Below are 23,533 nucleotides of genomic sequence, written 5' to 3'. Positions count from 1 at the left end.
TCGCAACTTACGATCCGCAATGGGGATGAAGATGAAGAACACTAAAAGGTGAGCGCGACATAGCGATTATATGCCGGCATTGGTGAAAAAGTGGCAGCATATCATATGCCAATAGTGCTATTCATGTAGTGATGGCACCCATTTACGGCAAAAGAAGTCGATGACCTTTTGTATCTGCTAGGGAGAACGCGAAACTCAGCCATTCACTCGCAAATTCGCGTATTCCGTCGTAGCTCAAGTGGTAGAGCATCGGGCACGTAATTGGAAGGCTGTGGGTTCGGATCCCATTGATGGAAAGGGTGCTTTCTTTGTCCACTTGAATTCCTTTCAATTTGGCAATAAATACACTCCAGTTAAAAACAACATATGTCCAGAGGCATGCGCAGGGTTCCCCTTCAGGGGGGATCGTGGCGGTTCATCGTGGCGCCCCCCCTCCCTATTAAGTCAATGTATGGGGCAGACTCTGCGCCCCCCTCCTCTTAGGTGACTAAGGGGGGCGGCCGCCTCCCTGCCCCCCCCCCTCCTCCTCTGCGCGCACCTATGCGTATGTCCACTTTGCTCGCGCGTACAAAAGCATTCAAGCGCGCCGCCACGCAATGAGGGTACGCCACGGGACTGTCGTCCACTCGTTACTGCAGAGGTAGTGTCGCATGCCGGCACGAACCTTTTTTTATCTCATAATACACGCAGAATAATGCGCAAATTTCTGTTCAAAGGCCATTTTGAACATTATGGTGCACTAAAGAAAAGAAGGCTACATAAACAATATTAATTTCCGGTGTTTTACGAGCCAAAACCACGATATGATTATGAGTAGGGCTCCGCGTTTTCGGAGTTTATTTTTCTTGAAATTCGGAGGGTGTTGAGGTTAATTTTTTTTTTTTGCGGAAATACGGCATTCATCGTAGTTTATTTCCCGTAAATCCGCAATTCTCCGAAATTCGGAGTTGAATTTAGCATTATTCTCAATATTCCAATAGCTTAGATGAAATTATATGTGAACGCGAAATTATCAGAACACACGAAGCGTATTTTAGTTGCCTTGAAGGTTTCAACGCACAAACATATATCACACAAGCACAAATATTTGAATACAATATCTGAATATTTGAAATATTTGAATATTTGAATCTGGTGTCTAAAGAAATATGTGTCCGTCGTATTCTGTTTGACATCTCCAAATGTGTATGGTATGGCCAAAAGATCCCCTTTGACGAGCAGGGCGCGATGTCGAAGAAAAACGACAGCTAACAAAGCTTCAAAACGTGAGTTATTGGGCTAGTCGGCAATTTTCGATGGTAATGTTGAATCACGAAAGTAACGCGCTGAGCAAAATTACAGCGCTAGTCCTCGTCGGCAGTAATTTTACCCTACTTTCGCTCTTCAGCACTACTGGTACCAATGTGACGACAACATTGCTAATGTGTAGGTCACTTTTTCTTGTGTATCTTACGATACCCGACCCCCGACAAACGACGCGACATGACATCGTGAGAAACAAGGTAGGAAGTAGACAAAACAAGCGTCGAAGAATTTGAGAACGTACTACAGATACTCAACACCAGTGTAGAGGTACTACACCTTTCGACAGACGTTTGAAACTGTTACGCTACAACGTTATAGAGGAACGAAAAGCGACAAAAGCTTGAAACCGTTCAGATAAAACGATAGGAAAGGCCGGAGTACGGCGCAAGTTTCGGCTAGAACGGAAAACGCGAAACCCCATACGCAATGATATAGACCTTATGCAAGGTCTGCCATCAAGCGGCCGCCGCGGTGCGCATTTCCGCCATGTTGAACGCTAAGCGCGCTCCTCATGTGCACACGCGGAGAGTACGTATCGACGTGTCGCGGCTGATAGGAACGGCAATGCCGACATATTTTCGTGTGCCGAGTTGCTCAGATTGAGGAAATTGGGGTGCTGAAGACAGGTTTACAAGAAACTAACCTCCATGTTATTAGATTTCCTCGCGGCCGACGCGAAGCGGCAGATCGTTCCGTTGCTCCGGCTACTGCTTACGACCAACACTGCTAATGTGACAGCATCGGCACTCATCAGAGAACACGTTTTCGTGTCATGCCGGAACCAGACAGTTTTCGCGCCGTGTGCTTGCAGGCACAGACAAACCGCGGCTTCGTGTACGAGCTTCAAAGCTACATCGCGGCTACTCACGCATGCCTGCGCTGCTGTTGACACCGCTACTTTTCTTATTACACTGAGATAACAATTAGGTGTTAGGCAGGTAGGCCGAGAGCGTCATCGATTCTCAGCGAAGGGACCGATTGTGCTGGAGCGTGTTTGTAGCTGGTTTTCGACTGTGGAGTTTACAAGGGAGCATTTGGTGGGATGCTTTGCGCGCGTATTGCTTCACTATGCGCATTTATCAAGCATTTCATGTGATATCACTGCCAAATTCAGAGGGGCGGCCCGGATGGCCTGACCGCCCCTCAATTTTTTTTTATTTATACCCCGAGAAGAGCCCACATCCGGCTCTCCCGGAAGTTGATCCTCCTTCGAAAAAAGTCCTGTATCCACCCCTGTGTGCTATGAAATGTTGAAGGGTGCTTGTGTGTGGCATTTTTCGTATGAAATTGAAAAAATGCAGTTCTTGCAAATGTGTTACACTCGACCGTAGGTGCGCTACCGTTGGTTAGGCGCTCAGGTGGTTTCGCAAGCGTTCAGTCGGCGATGCAAAACTGCCTTGCGGAAACGGGTTGAAATTGTAAGGCGCGTAGGCCCCGAAAGCGACGATGTGAACGTGAATATGGCGTATCGTGTTCGTGTTGGCGTATCGTGTTCTGTACGAGCACATGTCGGAAGGATGTTGAATAAAATGCCAGCTAACCGACACCTATTTCTTGGAGCAACTAACACTTTTCATGTTCACTTTTCACGTGCATCAGAAGTGGAATTTTTTTACATTTTAATCGTGCGGCAATTCTATACCTAACGTACGTCGGTGGCTACAGCAGCGAAATATTTTTGCTTCTAAAATAAAAAAGAGGGCGTTTTATTTAAAATTAAATGCCCAATACAACTGGTTGACGTAGGCTGTCCCTTGTGAAATATGCTTTGAAATGGGTCAACAGCACTTTCTTACCGTCATCGCTGTGCCTAGCCGTGTCGCGCGCTAAAGCCTCATCCCAACTATCCTACACTACACGCATGGTATTCTGATAGCTAGAACGCTTTATTCGTTACACTGAAAACAGACAGACAAAATTTATAAGCTAGACCAAAGCTTCATTCTCAACGACGGCAGGCCTATATGTGACTCGTTGACAAATTTGTACATTCTCGTTATGAGGCAGTTCTTTACACGTAATAACTGTCAACGTAATAACCATAATACCGGTAACGTGTACAGGCCCTTACACACTTGTCTGACGTTTTTATGCCCAGATCGTTTGCTATCAAAGGAGATACCAGCAAAAAGTTAGCAGCGACAGCAATGTGATTCGGACACGAGCCTCCAACATGGCGCCGAATCGATAGCTTCGTCAAACCTCCGACAGATGGCAGCAATTTTGCACAAGGTAGCTAAAAAGTATAGAACTGTCCACCATTTGTGGTACCTCCTGTACTTTCTGCGAAGTTCTAGGACGTCGTTCGAGCTGTTAGGAGACAAGTGTCGGGCGACGTACGCGCTGCGTTGTGCACTACTTGCGATTAAAGCCTCTTTGAAGAAACGCGTAGCGCATCTTATCGATGTAGAGCAGGGGTCTCAGACACGCGGCCCGCACATGACTGTTTTCGCCGCACATTTCTTTTTTTCATCTTAAGTACGTTCGTGAGCTACACAGGCATAACTGGTCTTAAGCATTGTTTTTGTGAGGCACCGCATGTGATCACCATGTGTTGCAACATAACCGTGAAACAAAAACTATATTTCAGAATCTGCGTCCAGATTTTAGTGATTTTGGAGATCGGTATCGATGTGTTGTTGGAATTCTAGCACCAAACATCCTTCAGAAATGGCCCGTATATGAGATATGGGAAATGCTTTCTTTCAAATGGCAACGTTTGCTAACAATTTGTACAAGTTTCTGCCCTTTCACTTAAGCCTCGTTATAGACGTCAGACTCTGCCCAGGCGGCGCTGCGAAAAACACCGCCACCAGCGCCCTCATCGCAGCCCTGGCACTAACTGGGTAGTGCAAAGAGAGCCGTCCGCAAGCGAATGTGCATAGGCCACAATATATCCCTCGTCTTTCGTTGGTGTCGAGGCGCCGTTTCCTGAAAACCAAGGACCTGGAAAGCTTCTTCCGCCAATCCACGCTTCAGAAAAAAAGGAGGCTGATCAAAGCGAACTGCGAATACAGTGCAAAATAAGTTTTAGTTATTCCGGCGTGCTGCAGCTCGCAAGTACAAGCGAGCATCGTACGACATCGAGTTCGAGGCAAACCCTCCGACATCCGTTCTCTAGCGCCTAAATGCGTTAAAATCGGGTATATACGTAATGCCATAGCGATGAAGTACATACACGATCAATTTACTTAGCTATGCATCTTCCGATCAGTGGTATAAAACTCCGTTCATCAGGGACGAATAGCCCCGGCGACTTTCGCCTTTGCAGTTGCATTCTCCGTTAATTCATCTCTCGCTTCCTGTGCATTGGACTGTTTTATTACGCATCCTCAAATGGTCTCTTGATGGTCGTCTTCCGTTTGTGCGTACTGCAAATGCGGATACGTGCGTGTCCACTTTCGCGGGGTACAACCAAAGGCAAAACCGTGGCCTCCGAGATAACTACGGCAACCGCGGAGGACACGGGCGAAACAAACCTGAAGGTGGTCACGACCAACATTTGGCGATTTACTTGTATGACGCACGTGTTAGCTAGTTAGAACCAGAACTCTGATCCTTCAAAACGTACGTCCGCGATGCTGTGTTGTGACGACCAACTCGTCGCGGTGTGCGTATCACGCGTCTTCAGTCTGCCTCTAGCTGCTCACTTCGTGTTACACGACAAGCACCGCGGTCAGAGCCTCTTCTGAGCTTCATAGTCAAGGTTACTACGGTTCTCCATCAGGGCTACGCAAAACAACAGCAGAGCAACATTATCACACTTTCTCATGCGACCGGCTGTGGAGAACGTGGGTACTTCGCTTACCCAACACGCTCCCAACATCCCGTATCCGGCGCTCTCGCCTTTCTTCTTCGTACGACAACTATGGAAATCGGTAAAACTGAACGTTGTTATTCAGTCTTTTACGTCCGTGGCAATTCACAACGCAACAGTGCGTCTTTTGCGGCGTTTCTTCGTAGCGTGCGGAGGGGTCTCGTCTGCTGCTGTTTTCGCCGTCGTTCCGGCGAGTGATCCAGCAAGCACTTCACGACGGTTCGGTGGCGCGTCCGACTAGCGCAGAGCAATTCACAGCTTTCGTTCTGAGTGTTAAATGCGCAAACACACGCGATATTAAGCTCAATCGTTGTTTTGCGCTCGCTAGTTGCACCTGGTCCCATAGCAAACTGTGCGAGGGAGTCGGTCTATGCACTACTCAATACTTCTCCGACAGGTGGCGCCACACGTCTTGGAAACTCCAGAGTCTGACGTCTATCTCGTGACAGCGCGCGGCTTGGAAGCATCAGGCCCCTCGAACAATGCCCTTTCTTTCGTTCTTACAACAGTTCAGCATTTCTTGCTGGTAATACCTAATATTCAGGTAAGTACACTTATTGCAAAATGATTTTATTACTTTACAACTTTGGTTTCTTGTTGGTTAAACAGCCAGTTTCACAGCCAAGACAACTAAAGTCTATCGGCTAATTTTTTTTTCTTTTTTACACGTGGGCTTTATAGCGTTCGCGTTCCTTCCTGTCGTGGGCGTGATTTGATTAAATGGTCTTCCCAGTCGTCGACGGCGACCACACAAGCAGCTTGCTCGGCACTGAAGTAATCCTTACTTGCGATGAAGGCGCGCTTCTGGTACATAACAGACGCCGCTATATCTTATCAGTCGGCTTGTCTCAACTGGTTTCGTCAGTATCAGCTGAAGATAGAGCAACTCTAAGTGCTGTCTTATAACGGTCTGTTCTGGCTTACCAAACACCTCCTCCCGGTTAAAAACGACTGTTTTGGTTCTGTAACAGGCAACATTTACTAGTTCAGCACAAATTGCTTTTTTTTCCCCTTAGTCTCCCTTAATAAACTCGCACACAAACGCGGGCCCGTGCTAATATTTAAGGCGCGTGTTTCGCAATGTTCCATTTCGTTTTCCATGCTCTTCTGATGATGCAACCCGCGGGCTGGCTCACTGTCTTAGATGAAGCGCCTGTCTGGAACTTGTAGGAATACACCTCATCGAATCTTCGTAAATGCCCTATCGCGAGCTGAACATTTTTTTAACATAATTTTTTGAAGGATACTTAGGTTCACAGATAAACCAACACCTTGACCATTTGAAAGGCAGATACGACCTAATTTGTCATAGTGTCAGCGTGTAAGCGGCACGCTTACAACAGGCATTGTACAGGCATCCTATAGATATTGCTCCTCGTATAGATAATGCAGGCATCCTAGCAGTGTCGCGCACGAAAGTTCTGCTCAGGCTTTTTAGAAGCAGAAAACATGTAAATACAGCAGACTACACGAAAAAAAAAAACAATTCGAGTCGACGCTCCTACGCTTATTATGCTTCAAGTACGGATAACTTTAATTTTATGTGCATTATACGGCAACTGATTTTTATATATGCGGTTACCAACACATGAAAATAATCGAAAACCTGTAGGTTTCTGTTTTGCCATAGACTGTGGCTCACCAGTCTTTCTTGCCTGCTCAATTTGAGCAGCGAAAGCCGGAAGCCTTCAGAGTCCGTTCGTATAAACAAAAGTCGTCTATATGCCAACAGCAATTCTGTCATTCGTGCTTGGCGTTAGCGCTCGGGAGTCCGCTTCTCTATTCGTCTGCATGATGAGCTTGCACGCTTGAGGCAAAAACGACAGAGCTAGGTCTTATTTACAGCGTAATAAACAGGTAGCTAACGCATCTCGCGTTATCTGAGGGCTGCTAAAACACACGGAGACACCGGGTCCGCAGAAGGTACTGAGATTATCAGAGTCTCGTCTTATGGCAAGCCTTGGAGGTGGTGAGACGCACTTTGGCTAACTGGCTCTGCTTCAGACTGCACGCCAGCGCACACTTATGTCTTGACAAGTGATAAAATTTTTGCTAGTGTGAAGTATTGCATTACAAACTGAAGCAAAAAAAAAAGGATAATTTAAGTGGTAGCTAATGAAAGAGCCTAAAGCAGGAGGGCTTCAGTTGTAGAGCAAAAGTCAGCTACTGATGGAACGCACGCAGCAGATGCTCATACACGGACGCTTCAAGTACAGTGTTATGAGTAAGACTGAGGAGGTTTTAATGAAGTAGTTTTGCAAGTAGCAAATATTCTTAGATGCTTCTCGGTTTGATGACTCTACTGATGCTGCCCAAACGGCCTTCCTCCTTAATTTGCGAAGGCGGCCATTTTTCAAATTAAGAGCGATATTTCCAAGGACTATATACTGACCCTTGATAATGCATGAGCACAAGTCAAGTGTATGTTGCATACCACAAACTACAGCCACGTGCTCTTGACAAAAAAGACATATCACTTTGTAGTTGCTAATCTGGCAATATACACCTTTCAGGAAACCTAGCTTTACAGTTTTGAAGGGCGTTTACTGCATTCACGGAGCACCATGTTACAGGAAAACGCGTGCAAGGAAAACATGGACGTGCTCGAGGAAACAAAGGGTTGCGAGCGAACGATAGAGGACGAAAAGTTAACGACATACTGTGTCTGGAGAGCAGCAGGGTGCGAGTAAAGAGCTGTTTGCGTGTTTCGTCGAGATCTCTGGGCTTAAAGACAACATAAGCGCATGGCGAATGCGACAAAGTCATGCACCACAAAGCACAATGACAAAAACAAAGGGAGGAAGCAAGAGAGAAGAACCATGTACACCGGGCCCTCCATCTGTGACGCACGGCGGGCGGGGCCGGGGGGGGGGGGGGGGGGGGGGGGGGGGGCTAGCTAAGCGCACAGTTTGTACAATTTAATGCCTGCTGTAGGATTGCGGAACATCGTACACACCCTGCGCTTCACACTGTAGCAACTAAATAGCTCAATATATATAAGTTAGGAGACTGGCAAGTGATGGCCAACACTACAGCTGTGGCCCAGATTTAAGGCAATCTTAGACGCATGAGGGTTGTTCATAGGAATGGCAATTAGTTGACAAGAGGACTTCTCAAACCGAGTGATATTAGTCGCATGGATACGTCAGGCTTTGCATGACATCATTGATACTGTTCAATAGAGAGTTACGGTTTTTGGTCATCAATGGCGTAGTGACATGACATGATCGCACATCAGTTTAATTTTTTTGGACTTCTTTAAAATTTGGTTTATTTAAATGTCCTTGGTTTCAGAATAAAAAAAAAAACATTGAAGCCAGCGCTGTGTGTGTGCTTTTTTTATGTCCCTTTATTATAGCTGAAATTCAGTATTGCTTGAGGTTCCAGGACCAGTTACCAGGTGGACCAGCATGCTCGTGTAAGGCAGCAAACAACTTTGTATGTGACGCAAGCATAACTGACCACAGCAGGTGCTAATTAATGTGGTTCATCTTAAATTTACAATGGCATTTGTACTCCGGAGAATAAACTTTAAACTTGTTCAAGGAGGGCCAATTATGAACGCAGTACAATGTTGCACAACTTCTCTGTAGAGTTGGTTGCTACAAGGAAGGGACTGGAGATTGTGGGCCAATCATGCAGACGGTACAGACTAACCAAGAGCCTCAGACCAATAGTATCCACACGAAGTGAAGAATGTAAGAAAGTTGCATTCAACATAAGCACCAAACATCTCAAAGAGCTAGTTGGCACTGGTACATGAGTAGTATTTATGCGATTGTGACCTCATGGGTAGCATTTGGCTGGTGTGCCATGCATTTCTTTTTAATTAATGAAGATGCCCAAATAAGAACTTGTCTATTAAGCACAAAGGAGAAAGAACAAGCAAAGAATACCCTACACAAGGAATTCTGCAAATGCTGACATGTGTTTAGAATCTGTTAACTGAGCAACTCTGCATGAATATTGTTTCTTATATAGTTTTAAAGCTTATTTTCATTACTCTTAGCACCTAAATCTTAGTACAAGAATGTTTGCATGTCGTGCTCTTAAGTGAAAAATTAGTATGCAATAAGTAAAAAAATAAAGCATCATACAAAATGAACAAACTGTACAAACAGCTTTATTTTTCAGTACCTTGACAATCCTGCAAAGCCCGTGTAAGACAACCAAAGTTTTCCCTGACTACGAGCTGACTCCAATGGCCATAAAGCCTGCCTGTTGATACTACAGCTCACTAGCTTGTGCAGCATGCGTTGAATGTTACTGTTTAACACGGCCTCTTAAGGGGGCCCTTATCAGGCACCATTGCAAATTTTTATTACAATTTACCGTAAGAATTTTTCAAATCTGTTCATAATTGGACAGCATCAGAATAACCACATAAAGAAAATAAAGCCAAATTCACGAGGTTTTGGCATGAAACTCAAGAACGAGAAGTTTGGCTTTAAAATTTTCAATGTTTCCTTCAAAGCAAATGCACATGTGCTTTTTCTTCTTTTTTGGAATACACTATACTGACTTACTGCTGCTCTTTAGTCTCCCTTTAAGTAGAATATGGTATAAACAATGAAAGCACTCACTTCCTTCCACAACTTCCCCTGCGTTGATTTTATCCGTGTTTATGTCACTCCAAAATACTGTTGTCTTGGGGCCGTTCAAAAGGAAATCCACAGCCACAGTAAGAGTGTTGCTACTGTACAAGAAGTGGCTCTCGCCCTTCGATTCCACAAATGACTGCTGAATACCAGCACTGGTGGTTATCAAAAGGTATGACGCTAATGGATCTGAAAGAAAAAAAAAAGTCAACAAATGGGCACAAGTGTCAATGCCAGAGCACAGCAGATAATTACATAAAAACAGTAGAAATTATAAAAGCAAAAAACAGAGTTAAGGGCAGCACATTGGAGCCTATCTCCATTTTTGGCTTTTGGAGTGTTGTTCTTATCTACAGTAATAGACTTCACTAGTGGCACAATCAGCCATATATGCTTATTTTGAACAGTACTGTAGATATTTCATACCATTAGTTCTGCGATACGCAACAATGTGCAGGAGCCAAAGTCTAACTGCACAAAGAAATATTAGGTAGTGAAAGAATATCCTGTTTTGTACACACAACCCTATGAAATCACCAAAGCAAACTGCACTTGACATGGGTACAGTAGAGGTCAACTTTGAGTATAGAGGGTTTTTTTATGCCCACTACTCAATTTTTAAAACTAAGAGAAAATATTGATAGGAGTTGGGAAGCCCAGGGATACTTGGAGGAGGTAAGTGATTTATGAAAAATAAAAAAAAGCCATTTTGCAGACCATAAAGGCAAAAAAACTGATACAATAAAAACCTTCAGGATAGCAACATTGAAAACTACCTTGGCAACAGCACCAACACCACATCCTTAGAGCATAGCAGAGTCCAAATCAATCAAACATATAAACTCTCAATCTTAGACATTCATGAAAAATTAAGCTCAGCAGTGTATGCTTTCAATCTGAAGCTTTGAAACTTGACTACAAACACTGAATAAGAAGTTTCTCAATTTTTTTAGAGGTCGAGTGTCAACTTAAAAAGATGCTTTGCAACATCTCATGAGTGCTGGATCAAATACCAAAAAACACAAAAATCACAGCCAATTATGTCAGCAAATAACAATGGAAGCTAACACTCTTTTAACCATGACAGTTTATTTTCAACTGATATCTCATTTACATCTAAACATCATGAAGTGCACTGTACTTAAATGCAATGTATGTCCAGAACGTTGGCTACTTGAAGCTGCTCAAATGCAAATCTGCAGCTCAATATCGCAATGCTTTTGATCTACAGTAAATAGCACAATCAAATATGTCAGATACTAGCAGGTCCAACTTCTGGACCTTGTTTTTAATTCCAATGCCATTAGTATTTAAAATGCACAACTCAGAGTTGTATGGAGTTTCCCAGGGGCCTTTCCTTCTGGCTTCAGAGAATCTGCAAATTTCTCTCTTTTTTTGTAACCTGTATTTTTCTGAGCTATTGCATATATATGCCAAATAAATGCATTGTTTTACTGTGTCTTAATTTTACTGAATTTTTGAAAGGAAGGAGATGGGATGAAACACCTTGCACTGACAGTAAAGAAAAAGAGTATGTGCTTGGAAAGGAAAGCATGACTGAATGAGTGATGCCAAACGCTAATGATCATAGGACTGGCCGCTATTGCCCAGTGGTGGCATACAGTACAAATACAGGTTGGTAGACCGCAAGCTTAACAAGTTCAGCCCACATCCACAGAGCGCTTAAAACTTTTAAAATTTACTACAGAACAGAGCAACACTATAACCTTGGTATGCTTACCAGCAGAAAGAAGAAGCTGAAACACAAATCTAAGTGTTCATACTTGGGACAAGAAAATCAAGCATTGAAATTAACATTCACATGAAAGCAATATGAAACAGTGAACACAAGGTAATCGTTTTACTGATGAAATCCTCTGGGAACCTAAGGCATTAGATTTCAAAGGGACACTAAAGGCAAATAATTCCGGTTACAGTGACAGACTAAAGCTTAAGAATGTCTAAAATGTCGCTATCGAAAACAGTGCTCTAGTAATAAAGAAATTAAGGTGAATATAGGACATGACTTGCAATTCCAGTGAGACATTCTAGCACTAGCCTAATGATGTAGCAATTCCACAGTATAATTTTGTCACTTGTACTGAATCGCTTCCAATAAAGAGATCACTGCAGTAGACTGTAAGATGGGATAAAATGCTACATGTTAACTGCTATTCGATTCTTGAAAAAAAAAAAAAAGCTTTTCGACCCTTGACAACAATACGAGTGGTTGAAAAGGTTTTGCTAAGCTCTGTGTTGCCTGTGCGCTATCGTTTCAGTGGCTTTGTTATTGCATAGTGCTATGCTGTCTTTGCTCACTCACAGAACTTGCTCTAACTGCAAGTCAGAGGGAATGCCATGTCCATGCAATGTCGTCGGTCCAGCTTCTCGCTGCACTTTTGAGTTTTACACAAGAAACCTTAGCGCCAGCTAATAAAAATAATTGTTGGGGTTTAACGTCCCAAAATAACGATATGATTATGATGGACGCCGTAGTGGAAGGCTCCAGAAATTTCAACCACCTGGGGTTCTTTAAAGGAGTACTGACACAAAAATTTTCAGTTATTTTCCTAAGTAAAGCGAAAGGCCAAGCCCTCAAGAGCCTAGAAAATGTAGTGCTAAGTGCGAGTGCACCGTGAAAAAGTAATTACAGTATGTATTTAAAAGCTAGTTTCAGTTTACCCTGACTTCGCAACACGGTATGAGCTTCTCGTCACGTGCTCGCACAGTATATAGCGACGTTTCCACGGCCGCTCTGCATCATGGCTCCGTTGATGATGCACAAAAAGCTATTTTGAATGTTTTAGTGATGCACATGCGGCCATCTTGGAAGTTTTTGGTAGCTGACATCATCACAACTAGCCAGACTGTTGCGTGAAGTCACCAGAATTAGTACTGTAGCCCGACGTCAAGCTAGTGTCGATGTCGGTAGGTGCGCCATGGAAAAATTGACTTTAATATTAAGATAAAATATCTTAGCATTTGCTGAGCTTCACACTTGCTCAGAGCCGTCTCTGCATACAGGAGGTTTTTATGGCAGAGTAAACTAGCCTTCGAAAAATGGTGTCATCCCTTTAACGTGCACCTAAATCTGAGTACACAGGCCTCAAGCATTTTCACCTCCACCGAAAATGCGGCCGCCGCGGCAGCCTTAGCGGCGGCTTTCAGGCAGTAAAGGGTCGTAATTGCACATGCAACAACGTCACTCCTCGCATGGAGGCAGGAGATTTGGATATCACTAGGGGCATGTGGACCCTTGAAACATAATTTTCTCAAGACTAAGCAGTTTCCTTGGCATGAGATGAGTGCTGCAAGGCTTCTGAAATGGCAACTTGACAGTCTGCATTCACTTAACTTTTGCCTTTAGCATCCCTATGAATGCTATACTGACCAAATATTGGTAGTTAAGGAATCCTGCATTCAATCATCAATCAGTTACAGAGTACAGCGTACTGCACATTGATCACACATGTAAGGGGCAGTGTTGACAAAAAGGCAATTTAATGTCTGACAAAGTGCCGTAACCCGTCTCAGTCAGTACTCACTACTTCTAGTTTCGAAGAGCATGAGCATGGTACAAGAGAATCATGTGATATTAAAGACAAAGCAAGCGTTCTTCCATAACTTTCCCACTCAATGACAAAAGCAAACAGTGATAGATGAAACCGACAGGTCCTAGAAACTGGCCAATTGCTACACATGTAATTAAAGATACTTATGCTATGAGTGCCTTACCTACTGGAAGACAGGAAACACGATTGGAGTCTAGGCGAAAGCCTTCAACACAACCACATTCAACAAGAGACCGATTTTTCCAATTCTGGACGCATGTCTGGGCACAGCGTCCCCATTCATTACATGGAGATTCACCTGGTAAAAAATGGCAAAAGAAGGCTAGAAACATTACAGAAATAATGGTGTTATTGAATCCTTAGTGTACAAATGTGCATGCACAGAAGTTCGCCATGAAGAATTAAAATGGGACGTGTTGCTGAGCTGCTTGGATCATTGCTTGAACACAAAAGGCATGGCATCAAATAGACGAGGACTAAGAAATGTTATGCATGTCGTTTTGTGTCCTTTCTTAGTCTTGCTCTACTTAGTGCCGCACCGTTTGTACTCAAAGAATTAAAACGGTGTGAGTGATCAACTTAATAATGCTTAAAGATGGTGTGGTATGCATTTATAAAATGCTTCAGCAGCCTAATAAAATCCTTATTCAATCTATTCAATGCAGTAACGCTGCATGTAGTCTATCGTAAAACGGCAATGGGAATGGACCGATTTGAGACCACCTGGGATAGCTTTGTATATAAGGCAAGGAACTATCACACGTTTTACGTCTGCTTTTGAATGATACCAAGGCCACCGTGATAAGCGCACAGAAACAAATCAGTAGCAGAGCTCCTATGCTGCAGTTTCATGGTAGTGAGTGAACTCAAAATTAAGGTTATGTCACATCAATATCACTAAGCTTACCCTAAAGATTAGGCATTAGCCTTATTTATTTTCTATCACATTGACTTTTTTTACAGCCGAAAGTTAAAAACGCTCCTGTCGTCGACAAGTACACTTTTGGGCAGTCAAAGCCTTTCCTTACACGAGAAATTTCACTGCAATCTCTGTATCATCCTCCTCCTCCTCCTCCTCCCCCCCCCCCACTTCATTCCACCTTTCACACACAAAAAAAAAAAAGACAGAAAAAGGTGGGGTCAAGCAAGGTAACGGCAACTTTCCTCGAAGTTGTTTTCGTCTTGTGCGCGGGGTTTTGAACGATTTTCTCTTATTGCACACCCCTGTGGGAAAATTACCGGTGAATGCAAAACAAACAAACATAATCTCAAAGCTAGACGGTGCGAACACGCAAAGGAGGAGAGAGTGTGACTGTGTGTACGCGCGTGTGTAATGTGGGCATGCACGGGCGGGCGCGCGCGCGCTTGTATATACATATATTTTGTTGAAGTAAAATGCAACAGGCGCGGCCTAGAATGTTACGTTAATTACCACGCTACTTTCTGATGGCTCATTTTAGTTAGTGCCTGCACATAAAAATAAAGAGAGAGAGAGAAGCTTAAAAGCAGCGCTGGGAGCGACGTTTTCGTATTTTATGCGGCGAAACTGGACGACAATAGAAGTTTCAGTTGGCTGTGGCGGCTAGCGAGCACGAATACACGCAACTTATTGCATGACCCTCCATCGTCCTTCTCGGCAAACGACGACACTCGCTGCACCAAACACACGTCGGAAGCACATAACAATTACGCTCATAAGCTTATGTGGCCTAGAAACATTACCGTGTTAAAGCAGGCGAACTTACCATTATTGGCCTGGAGAGATTCGGTAACGCTGAGGGCGAAAGCAAATAAAGACGGGAGTAGACGAGCGAAGAAGCATGCAGAGGGCATGTCAGAGGTTAAGAAACGAAGGAGCAAAAAGCGGTGAGGTGGACTTCAAACGTTCCAGGCAAGCAGTGCAGTGCATTTATCGTCATAGTAGTTTCAATAAGACGATGAGCCGCATTTGTAGGCGGCAAACTGGTGGCGAAGGGATGCCGCGAGCTGCGCTGAGAGGAAAATAGGCAGACGAAGTTGTGCACCGGCAAGATAGCCCCTTTGCCACGAGGGACAACATTGCGCCACTACACACGAGAAGATTTGCATTGGCGCTAGCTGTGCGAGTCAAATAGTCACGTAATCATTTCAAATGGGCAAAACTTTTAGTTCACGAAAATCCCAAAATAAAAAACAATTGTGTTGAATAATACATTGCGCTGTAAATGAAACATGAGCCTTGTGTAAGCTCCAAACGCGTCGTGAATTTCACGGTGACAACCATGGTGACAACAACAAAAAGTACAATAGCGCCGCTCGTTTTCTTTCAGTTTCGGTTTCGAACATGCAGATCGTTGACAGCCTACCACGAAGGCAGGGAATAGATAAATAATTTGATTATAAAAGTGCATACGTGTTCTTGCCGCTTTCATTGACTCCATCATCTGTTTTCGTACAAAGGTTCAGATAAGATGCTAAAGGCGCGTGCTCTCGCTCAAACGGGGCTTCAGAAACCAAAAACATCTGATCCTTTCGGATGATCAGTGCAGTTGTGGTGCCACCATTGTATCATGTATGATGCTCTGAAATGCATTCACATTTGATCCAATAAAAGGAGACACATGTGGTATACTAGCGCTAAACAATACCCACATTACTTTGTCTGACGCCTTGAACAATGCTTCGAAGAGTTTCGAATAGCGTGCCAAAGGTTTGCGTTGGCGATATTAGGGAGTTTTCGAATAGGGCCTCCAATAGTTTTGGGGCCCCAAAGAAATAGCGTCGAGGCCACTGCGCATGCGCGAGACCCAAACAGCGTTTGGGTTTTGCGTTGGGGATCGCTATTTCTGGAATTTAGCGGGAGCCCCAAAGTATAGGCACTATACCCAAAGCCTGCCCCAAAGGCTTTGCGTCCACAGCGCCGCAGATCCTATTCAAAAACTCCTAGCTCCTGCGTGATCCCAAAGCGAGCACACGCATAGGGCTTTGGGACCCCAAACTTTTGGGGGCCCTATTCGAAAACTCCCTATTGCACAGTTTTAAAAATATGCAAATTGCAGATGCAACGGAAAGTTCGACGAACAGCGTCGGCTGCCGGGCAGTAAAGGCGGGCAACGTTGGGCAAAGAGGCCTTTTCAGGCGCGCGATTTGAAGTGCGCTAACGCTGTGCGGGCCACTAAAACGTGACTTTCATTCAAAATAAGCATTTCCTTGGCACGAAACAAGCACTAAGAGGGTTCTGGAACGCTATTTCAACAATCAACGTCGACTTAACATTTGACTTTAGTGTCCCTACGCACACTGTCTTCCTTCGCACACGAAGATATCTTATTCTTTATGGAAAAATGATGGCAGTACGAGCGACATCAAAAAGCATCGCTTCGTGTCCCTTTTTCTTGATTCTGCCGTCCCACTGTTGCTAACTGGAGCCAGTAAGCCACAGTACATTGCAAACTCTCAAATACATTTGACATCGTTTCTTGTGAACTTCTTATCTGTAAACTCTTGACTTATGGTGCCAGTTCCAGCTTGTACATGCCGATTAAAGATTACGTCATCTTGTGTGCGCTGATGATATCGAACTTTACTGTGAAATTAGATCAGCGCATGATTCTGGATTATTACAGGAACATGTGAATAGAGTGCTTCGAACTTTACCGCGAAATTAGATCAGCGCATGATTCTGGATTATTACAGGAAGAGTGCTTCGAACTTTTTATTAACTAATCCAGCTGAAACACTACTCCTTTTATTGTAGTAATAAAATGTCTGCTTTACGACTGCTCATTAGAAAACATTTTACTATTGCAAGGACCACGAATGGCCAACGAGCGCGAATTCGATGTGTGATCATGAATTTTCAATGGTGTAATGATGAATGGAACGGTGAATGCAGTAAGATGTGCAAATATGTATTAAAGGTATGAGGTATGCTGTCTATGTAAAAGCAATGCAATGAAGTGGTGGTACTGAAATCTGTTAACGTCAGCAGCATTATTGCCCCACTGGAACCTTTATATGCAAGGGCCTGAAGCCACGTGCTACACAAAATGCTAAAATCACAGCGGCGCCCCCCAATGGGAGGCCATGCTATGAATCACATAGGCAGATGAAGTGCAACAAAGCATCCTACAAAAATTTTGAATTGGATTGCATTAAAGCTGACTAGTAGTCCCAAGCCCAAGAACTAGGGGTGGGCGAATATTCGAACGTTTCGAATATTCGAACGATTATTAAAATATTCGAATTCGCTTCGACAGAAATTTATATTATTCGAAATTTCGATGTATGTATTTGACCGCACATAACCCCCTGTAAAGGTGGTTTCACTGCAGCGTCGGGTTGCTGTGCCGTGAAACTAACCATCCAGGAGAAATCTGCCCTGCCGCAAAGCCACACTTCAAGGTTAAGTGTACATATTTTAAATGCGAATGCATTTCTTAGTCGGGCTATGTCAGGCGTCCGGCGTTGTCCGCGCGCCTCTCCGCTCTCCCTCTTCCATAGCAACAGCTGCGGGCGCGCGCGCTTATCCTCGCCCCTAGCAACCGGAGCAGGTGGTGCGGGCGGAGTAGTGGAGAGTGAGTGGAGAGGAGGAGCGCGCTCTGGCGTGAGGGCGCTCGCATCGCGGGAGCTCGGCGGAGCTCCCGCGTGTGTGGAGAGAGTGTAGGAGAGGGTAGGTGCAGTGCTTCGCCGCTCCTTCTCTCGCTGTTCGCTGTCTCTCCTCCCTGCGCCACCGCCTCAATGCAGTGCGTTTGAAACGCGTTTGTAGCGTTTGTGCTGCCTTGGTACAGCCTGAAAACAGCGCGTTCTAAACGCGTTTGTGCTGCATTGAAGGCGGTGGCAACACCCCTGAGGTGATACGAACGCACGTAGGAAGCGTTCGTTGAAAGAGGCGCCCAAAAGAGAGACACTTGAGCGCGTCGATGTGTCCAGCTTTACGCCACTAAAATTACTACGCCGTGTACTCTCGGCGCAAGAAATGCATTCGCATTTCCTCACGATTCCCTTCAGGGAGGTGGGGGCATTTTTTTTAAGTTTAAAAGCTATATGGGCTTATATGCGCTAAGAATAGTAATTTTTAAATTGTAACGTATTGTACCCCTTATAACTTGCACTCTACTGCTATCCAAATCTTGATAATATTCAAGCTTGCTTCCACTTGATTTCAAACCAAAAAAGTGACATTCACTCATACCTAGTTCCAATCCTTAAAAATATTGTGCAAGGGTCACGACAAAAATGCTCATTTTTCATAATAATATGTGGTACATTCTATTTGAACTATTCGATTCGAAATTATTCGACCAAATCACTATTCGCTTCGGATTCGCTTCGAACCTCAAATTCACTATTCACCCATCCCTACCAAGAACGTTACTGGATGAAGAAAAATGTGTTCTCTGTAAGCTCTGGGGAAGTGGCATTTTCTTTCTGCTTCTGCTTGTTGATATTCAGCAAGATATGGATAATCATCCATATCTTCCTTCTCACCACATCTACCACAGTTTGGAGGTTCACCACCAGTTAGCAGAGAACTGTGTGTGCTCTATATGCTTCCTATTCCGAGTCTACAGAGCAAAACATTTAGTCTTGATTCGGCGACTGATGGCCAGCCGTTATGGGTGGTGTGATTTGGTGATGACGGCCAGCTCCTTAGAGAGTTTGTTACAAGTCTCAGCATTCCATAACTGCTGCCAGTAGACTCAGAGTTCCTGGCATAGATGTTTCATATTCAGAACATGGCCATCAGAGATACCAGCGTTTTGTCTCAATGGATGTGCAAACAAGTCTACCAGCATATTACCTTCGGTGCCTCTGTGCCCTGGCACTCGGTGTACTACAACATGCTGCTTCGAGCATAGGAGTAAAACGAAGTAATACAATTGCAGGATTTTTGTACTTTTTGCAACACTTTAATACTATTCCAATCCTTAAATGGTCTGTGTAGATAATTTCTTTTGCCATTTTAAATTCTTTAATGTATTTAAGAGCCGATAATATAGCATAAGCCTCTGCTGTAGATATGGTTGTTTGGGGTGCAGAATGCCAATGTTTGAAAAGGAAAGACCAACCTCAGTGTAGAGATGCATGAGACTTCGATGCCTTCCTTTAAAATTCTGGGCAAGAGTAACTTGAGTGTACCTTTGGGCAGCGCTTTGTCATTTCTATAAATGATGTGTCACAATCAACAGTCTGCAACTCAGCTATGATGGTGGCAACGACTTCCTTGGGCCCATTAGTGTGCTTTCGAGGACACTTTTGGGACGCCCATTTCTTCACCGAGTGGCACATCCCTTTTACTAAGCAATAAGGGCAACATGAAGCGAAAATGTTTATAATGAAGTAATGGATATAATGAAGAAATTCCAGCTTCCCCTTCAACTTTTACTATGCTGTGCATTCACACAACTGCATGGTCACATGATAATACAGGAAGCAGCATCAACATGCAGCCCGCCACACAATGTATCTTTCCTCTGTATTTAGGTAAAGAATAGCAGTTCCACTGGAAACATAGGGAGATTGCTACTTTCTACAAATATGAAATGCTGCTTTGGCGTCTAACCATGGCAAAACAAACAACAACAAAAATTGCCTTTGAGTTTCGTGAAGATATACCACTTCTCTAATCAGCAAAAGTAGTGCTCTCATACAAAAAAAAACAATCATTTTATTGTGATTTTGCAATTACACATGTTTATTAGCCTTATTCACCAAAACTGTCTTATTTAACATTCACATTTGCTCCAAGCAAGCAACTGAATTTTTACAACTGGTTCTCAAGTAGCTGCGTATGGTCAGAAAATTCTGTGTTAACTACATCGCCAACAATAAAAACCTGTACAAAATGTGGTACTAAATTTCAAGCACAGAATATGCTCGATGTTGTACAATTTGCACACAGACTCCTATTAAAATTTGAGCAAAAGGTTGCAGTAAAACTGAACATTCAAACCTAAACAAAATATAGAAAAAGCATTCAAATTTCTACAGTACATTTCAGTAGAGGTAACACTTAACATATTTATCAGGCACACAGGCAAAAAGGCTTTAAAATTCACTCAGATGTCATATTATATAAGTATACCCATAAAAGTACTTATTAATAACCAAAGAATTATCCATGTAACATGCTACACATATAAAATGAGCACTCCAACAGTACACATCATGCATTTCTTTCACTGAAGCAAACAATAAGGCAGCCATTTGTTCCCAAAACCCGCAAGAGCCAGATTACTTTTCTTTCCTTCTTCATGTCAAAACCCAACCATGAAAGCTACATAAAAATTGCAAAACACTAGTAAATGGCAAACCTATCAACTGGAAAAGAGCTTTAAAATAGAGAGCTAGACAGAACTAACACAGTACAAGATATATGCTGCTGATCCTACAGAACAACCCCAAGAGTTTAAATTCAGTAGCCACATTACTTTACAGCTGCTTGCAACAGACAAAAGAATATTGATCTGCCGCCATCAAGAAAGATATATGACAGTGTAGGACTAGCAACACTACACCCAACTGTGACTTTTTCCATGCCCGGGAAAATAAGTAGGTATTAAAGGTGAAAAGAGTGCAATTACAAACACAAAGTGACCGTGATCCAACAGCTGCACGTGCTACAACACTAAAGTTTCACCAATGTTCAAAGTAACAGATGCTCCAGTCGAAACCTTTTAAAGCATAATATTAAAGGAATGAATTAATGCTTATATAACCATTCCAAAACCCTGTCAGTACACAAAAATTTCACAGTTTAATGCATTAAAATTAGAACGTACTTTGTTGTGCAACTCCTTATTGACTCTATTAAATGATTGAATCATATTAAAGTAATCTCACCACAGTAAGATGACGAAGTGTCAACTTAGTACTAAAAAGAAAAGAAAAGAAAAGGTAGACCTAATGCGTTGAATTTTTATACAAAGGCTGCACTATTTTCATGATTATAATTTGTGCATTTGCAAAAAAGCCTTTGATGCATTACTTTTTGGAACCAAACCACCAACAAAAGCAAGTAGGTTTTGTAAATGCAATATACTAAGTAACACCAAGAACAATATTTAAGCCTCTGCAAAGGATATTCGAATGATCTGAAGCTGTTTTAGACAACTGCAAACTTGTCCAGAGTATATTTTTCATAACTGCTTACTGTCCCATAAATGCAAAATCACATGACAGCAACTATCATGAAACCACATCATTTAAGGCACTCGTAAGGTATTTCAAACCGCATGAGGCTACAGCTTATAAGTGAAACTTAAAACTTGCCCACATCATACTTTCCACAACTGCTGCTCCTGAGTGTCATTACCAGTGAATTCCACATCAAAAGATAGCAAATCAATGACTAGCTTATAAACACACACTAACTATAAGTAACAACATCAGCAACACTCAAAAGTGCCCGCATGCTTTCCCAGTGGGAAGCATTCAGAACAACTTTATCTAACAAAGCTCTTCAACATTCTTCATATTATCATGAGGAATACTAAAAAAAATTGTGTGATCATTTCCAGGTACAGAGATGTATTAAATGCAGCAACATTAAGAGCTCCGGTGGACAACTAGATAATCTCAAATGCAATAACCTGCATTACTGAGCATAAAAAAATATACTACGACAATGTAACTGGAACTACTGGCCAGGATATGTAACAAAACATGGTAAACATTAACAAATTACAGCCATTGATACAACAGCCAAGGATACCAGTAAATAAACACACTGTACCTATTTATAGTATAGCAGCCAATGCAGTGTTACATATATGTAACACCAGTGTAGTGGTAAATAAGCAACAGGTAAAGTAATATAAACTTTCATATATACACAGAAAAAGAGCATAACTGCAAAAAAAAAAAAAGACAGTTTACATAGGTAAACACTGCCACTGCCTAACATATAACATGGATATATCTTCATAAAACCAGCAGCCAAAACGGAGAGGCAGAACAGTTAAGCACAAGATAAGGCATGACATGGTGATTCTAGGCTTGAATCAGTTTCTCTGTACGTATCTGAAAATAGCAAGCCTGAAAAGAAACATGTTGCACGTTGGTGAAGGAATATGAGAAAACAAAAGGATGTACTAATAAGAAATCAATAACTACTGCAATCTACATTTAAGAGCTACTATTTTTCTTGCTCTTTCATTTTTTATTGCTTCATATTACAAAATTTCTTTCATTTCCTTATTCGCCCCATATTACCAAATTGAGCATTCCACACATGTTGGATAATTTGATATGCTAAATATGTGAACTATGCTTATTATTAGAGCTGTACGAATAGCAAAATTTTGGGTGCGAAGCGAATTCGAATATTGAAGTGTGAGTGCGAATCGAATCGAATATTTTTCAAATACTTCGAAGCGAAATTGCAGAAAAATGTTAGAGAGGATACCTAAGCATATTGTTATGAGATAACAACATGAAAGTGTTTCTTTTCGCTAGGTTGATGAAGCACTGTCGGGGTGGTGTTTCATAGTTGTCTTATCAAGAATGAGGAAATGTAGAGGCCGAATTGTATTTATGTACATGATTTGGTGCAACCAAAGTGCTGCTGACAACACTTTACACGTGATAGGCAAAGATGCCATTTCCTCAGCCTCTTCTCCTCTTTCAACTTCTGTGCAAGCCCAACTGATGTAGCGGACAAGCGGACAAGGGTGTGCTCCCTTCAAGTCCGGAGTTCCAAATCTGCCTCGTAGACGTCGATATATAAGAACATCTGAAATTTTGGATGCTAAAGAGCTTCGGCTTCCGATTTTTCGGACTTCCTGCCCAAATTTCAGGTCCAAAACAGCATTAATTGAGCCCCCACCTCTGCCACATTTTTCATCTCCATGTTGGAACCAGCGTTTTCTTGAGTTAATACATTTGCGACCATAGCAGAGCTGGAAAGGCAGCTTTGCCGCAATACCGGTGTGTGATGAGGTGAAGCATATTGAAAAGTTAGGGACCACTTTCAATCGGACATGAGGAATGAGGAAATGAGAATGAGGAAAGAATGAGGAAATGTAGAGGCCGAATTGTATTTATGTACATGATTTGGTGCAACCAAAGTGTTGCCGACAACACTTTACATGTGATAGGCAAAGATGCCATTTCCTCAGCATCTTCTCCTCTTTCAACTTCTGTGGAAGCCCAACTGATGTGGCGGACAAGCGGACAAGGGTGTGCTCCCTTCAAGTCCAGAGTTCCAAATCTGCCTCGTAGACGTCGATATATAAGAACATCTGAAATTTTGGATGCTA

At 42.9% G+C, this 23,533-nt stretch overlaps 2 protein-coding genes across 4 annotated transcripts in view; both read right to left on the bottom strand.

Moving 5' to 3' along the window:
• The window catches only part of LOC119378902 (prolow-density lipoprotein receptor-related protein 1), a 61,957-nt gene extending 46,632 nt beyond the window's left edge, over positions 1-15,325 (bottom strand). For both annotated transcript variants that reach the window (XR_005181074.2, XM_037647967.2), the window contains exons 1-3: positions 15,038-15,325; positions 13,456-13,590; positions 9,706-9,909 (exon numbers count right to left, since the gene is read on the bottom strand). Coding sequence is in view for 1 of the 2 variants with exons in the window: in XM_037647967.2 (XP_037503895.1) it covers positions 9,706-9,909; positions 13,456-13,590; positions 15,038-15,125 (427 nt within the window). In the remaining variant the exon portion in view is untranslated. The remainder of the gene's footprint in view (positions 1-9,705; positions 9,910-13,455; positions 13,591-15,037) is intronic.
• A 4,596-nt stretch (positions 15,326-19,921) lies between these two features.
• The window catches only part of LOC119378901 (alsin), an 84,525-nt gene continuing 80,913 nt past the window's right edge, over positions 19,922-23,533 (bottom strand). For both annotated transcript variants that reach the window (XM_049411681.1, XM_049411684.1), the window contains one exon: positions 19,922-22,310. In XM_049411681.1, coding sequence (XP_049267638.1) covers positions 22,266-22,310 — 45 coding nt within the window. In that variant the 3' untranslated portion in view covers positions 19,922-22,265. The remainder of the gene's footprint in view (positions 22,311-23,533) is intronic.

This window comes from Rhipicephalus sanguineus, chromosome 1 (assembly GCF_013339695.2).
Source record: "Rhipicephalus sanguineus isolate Rsan-2018 chromosome 1, BIME_Rsan_1.4, whole genome shotgun sequence".
NCBI lineage: Eukaryota > Metazoa > Arthropoda > Arachnida > Ixodida > Ixodidae > Rhipicephalus > Rhipicephalus sanguineus.
Note: the sequence above shows the minus strand (reverse complement) of the source record. Positions and strands in the feature narration are given on the sequence as shown.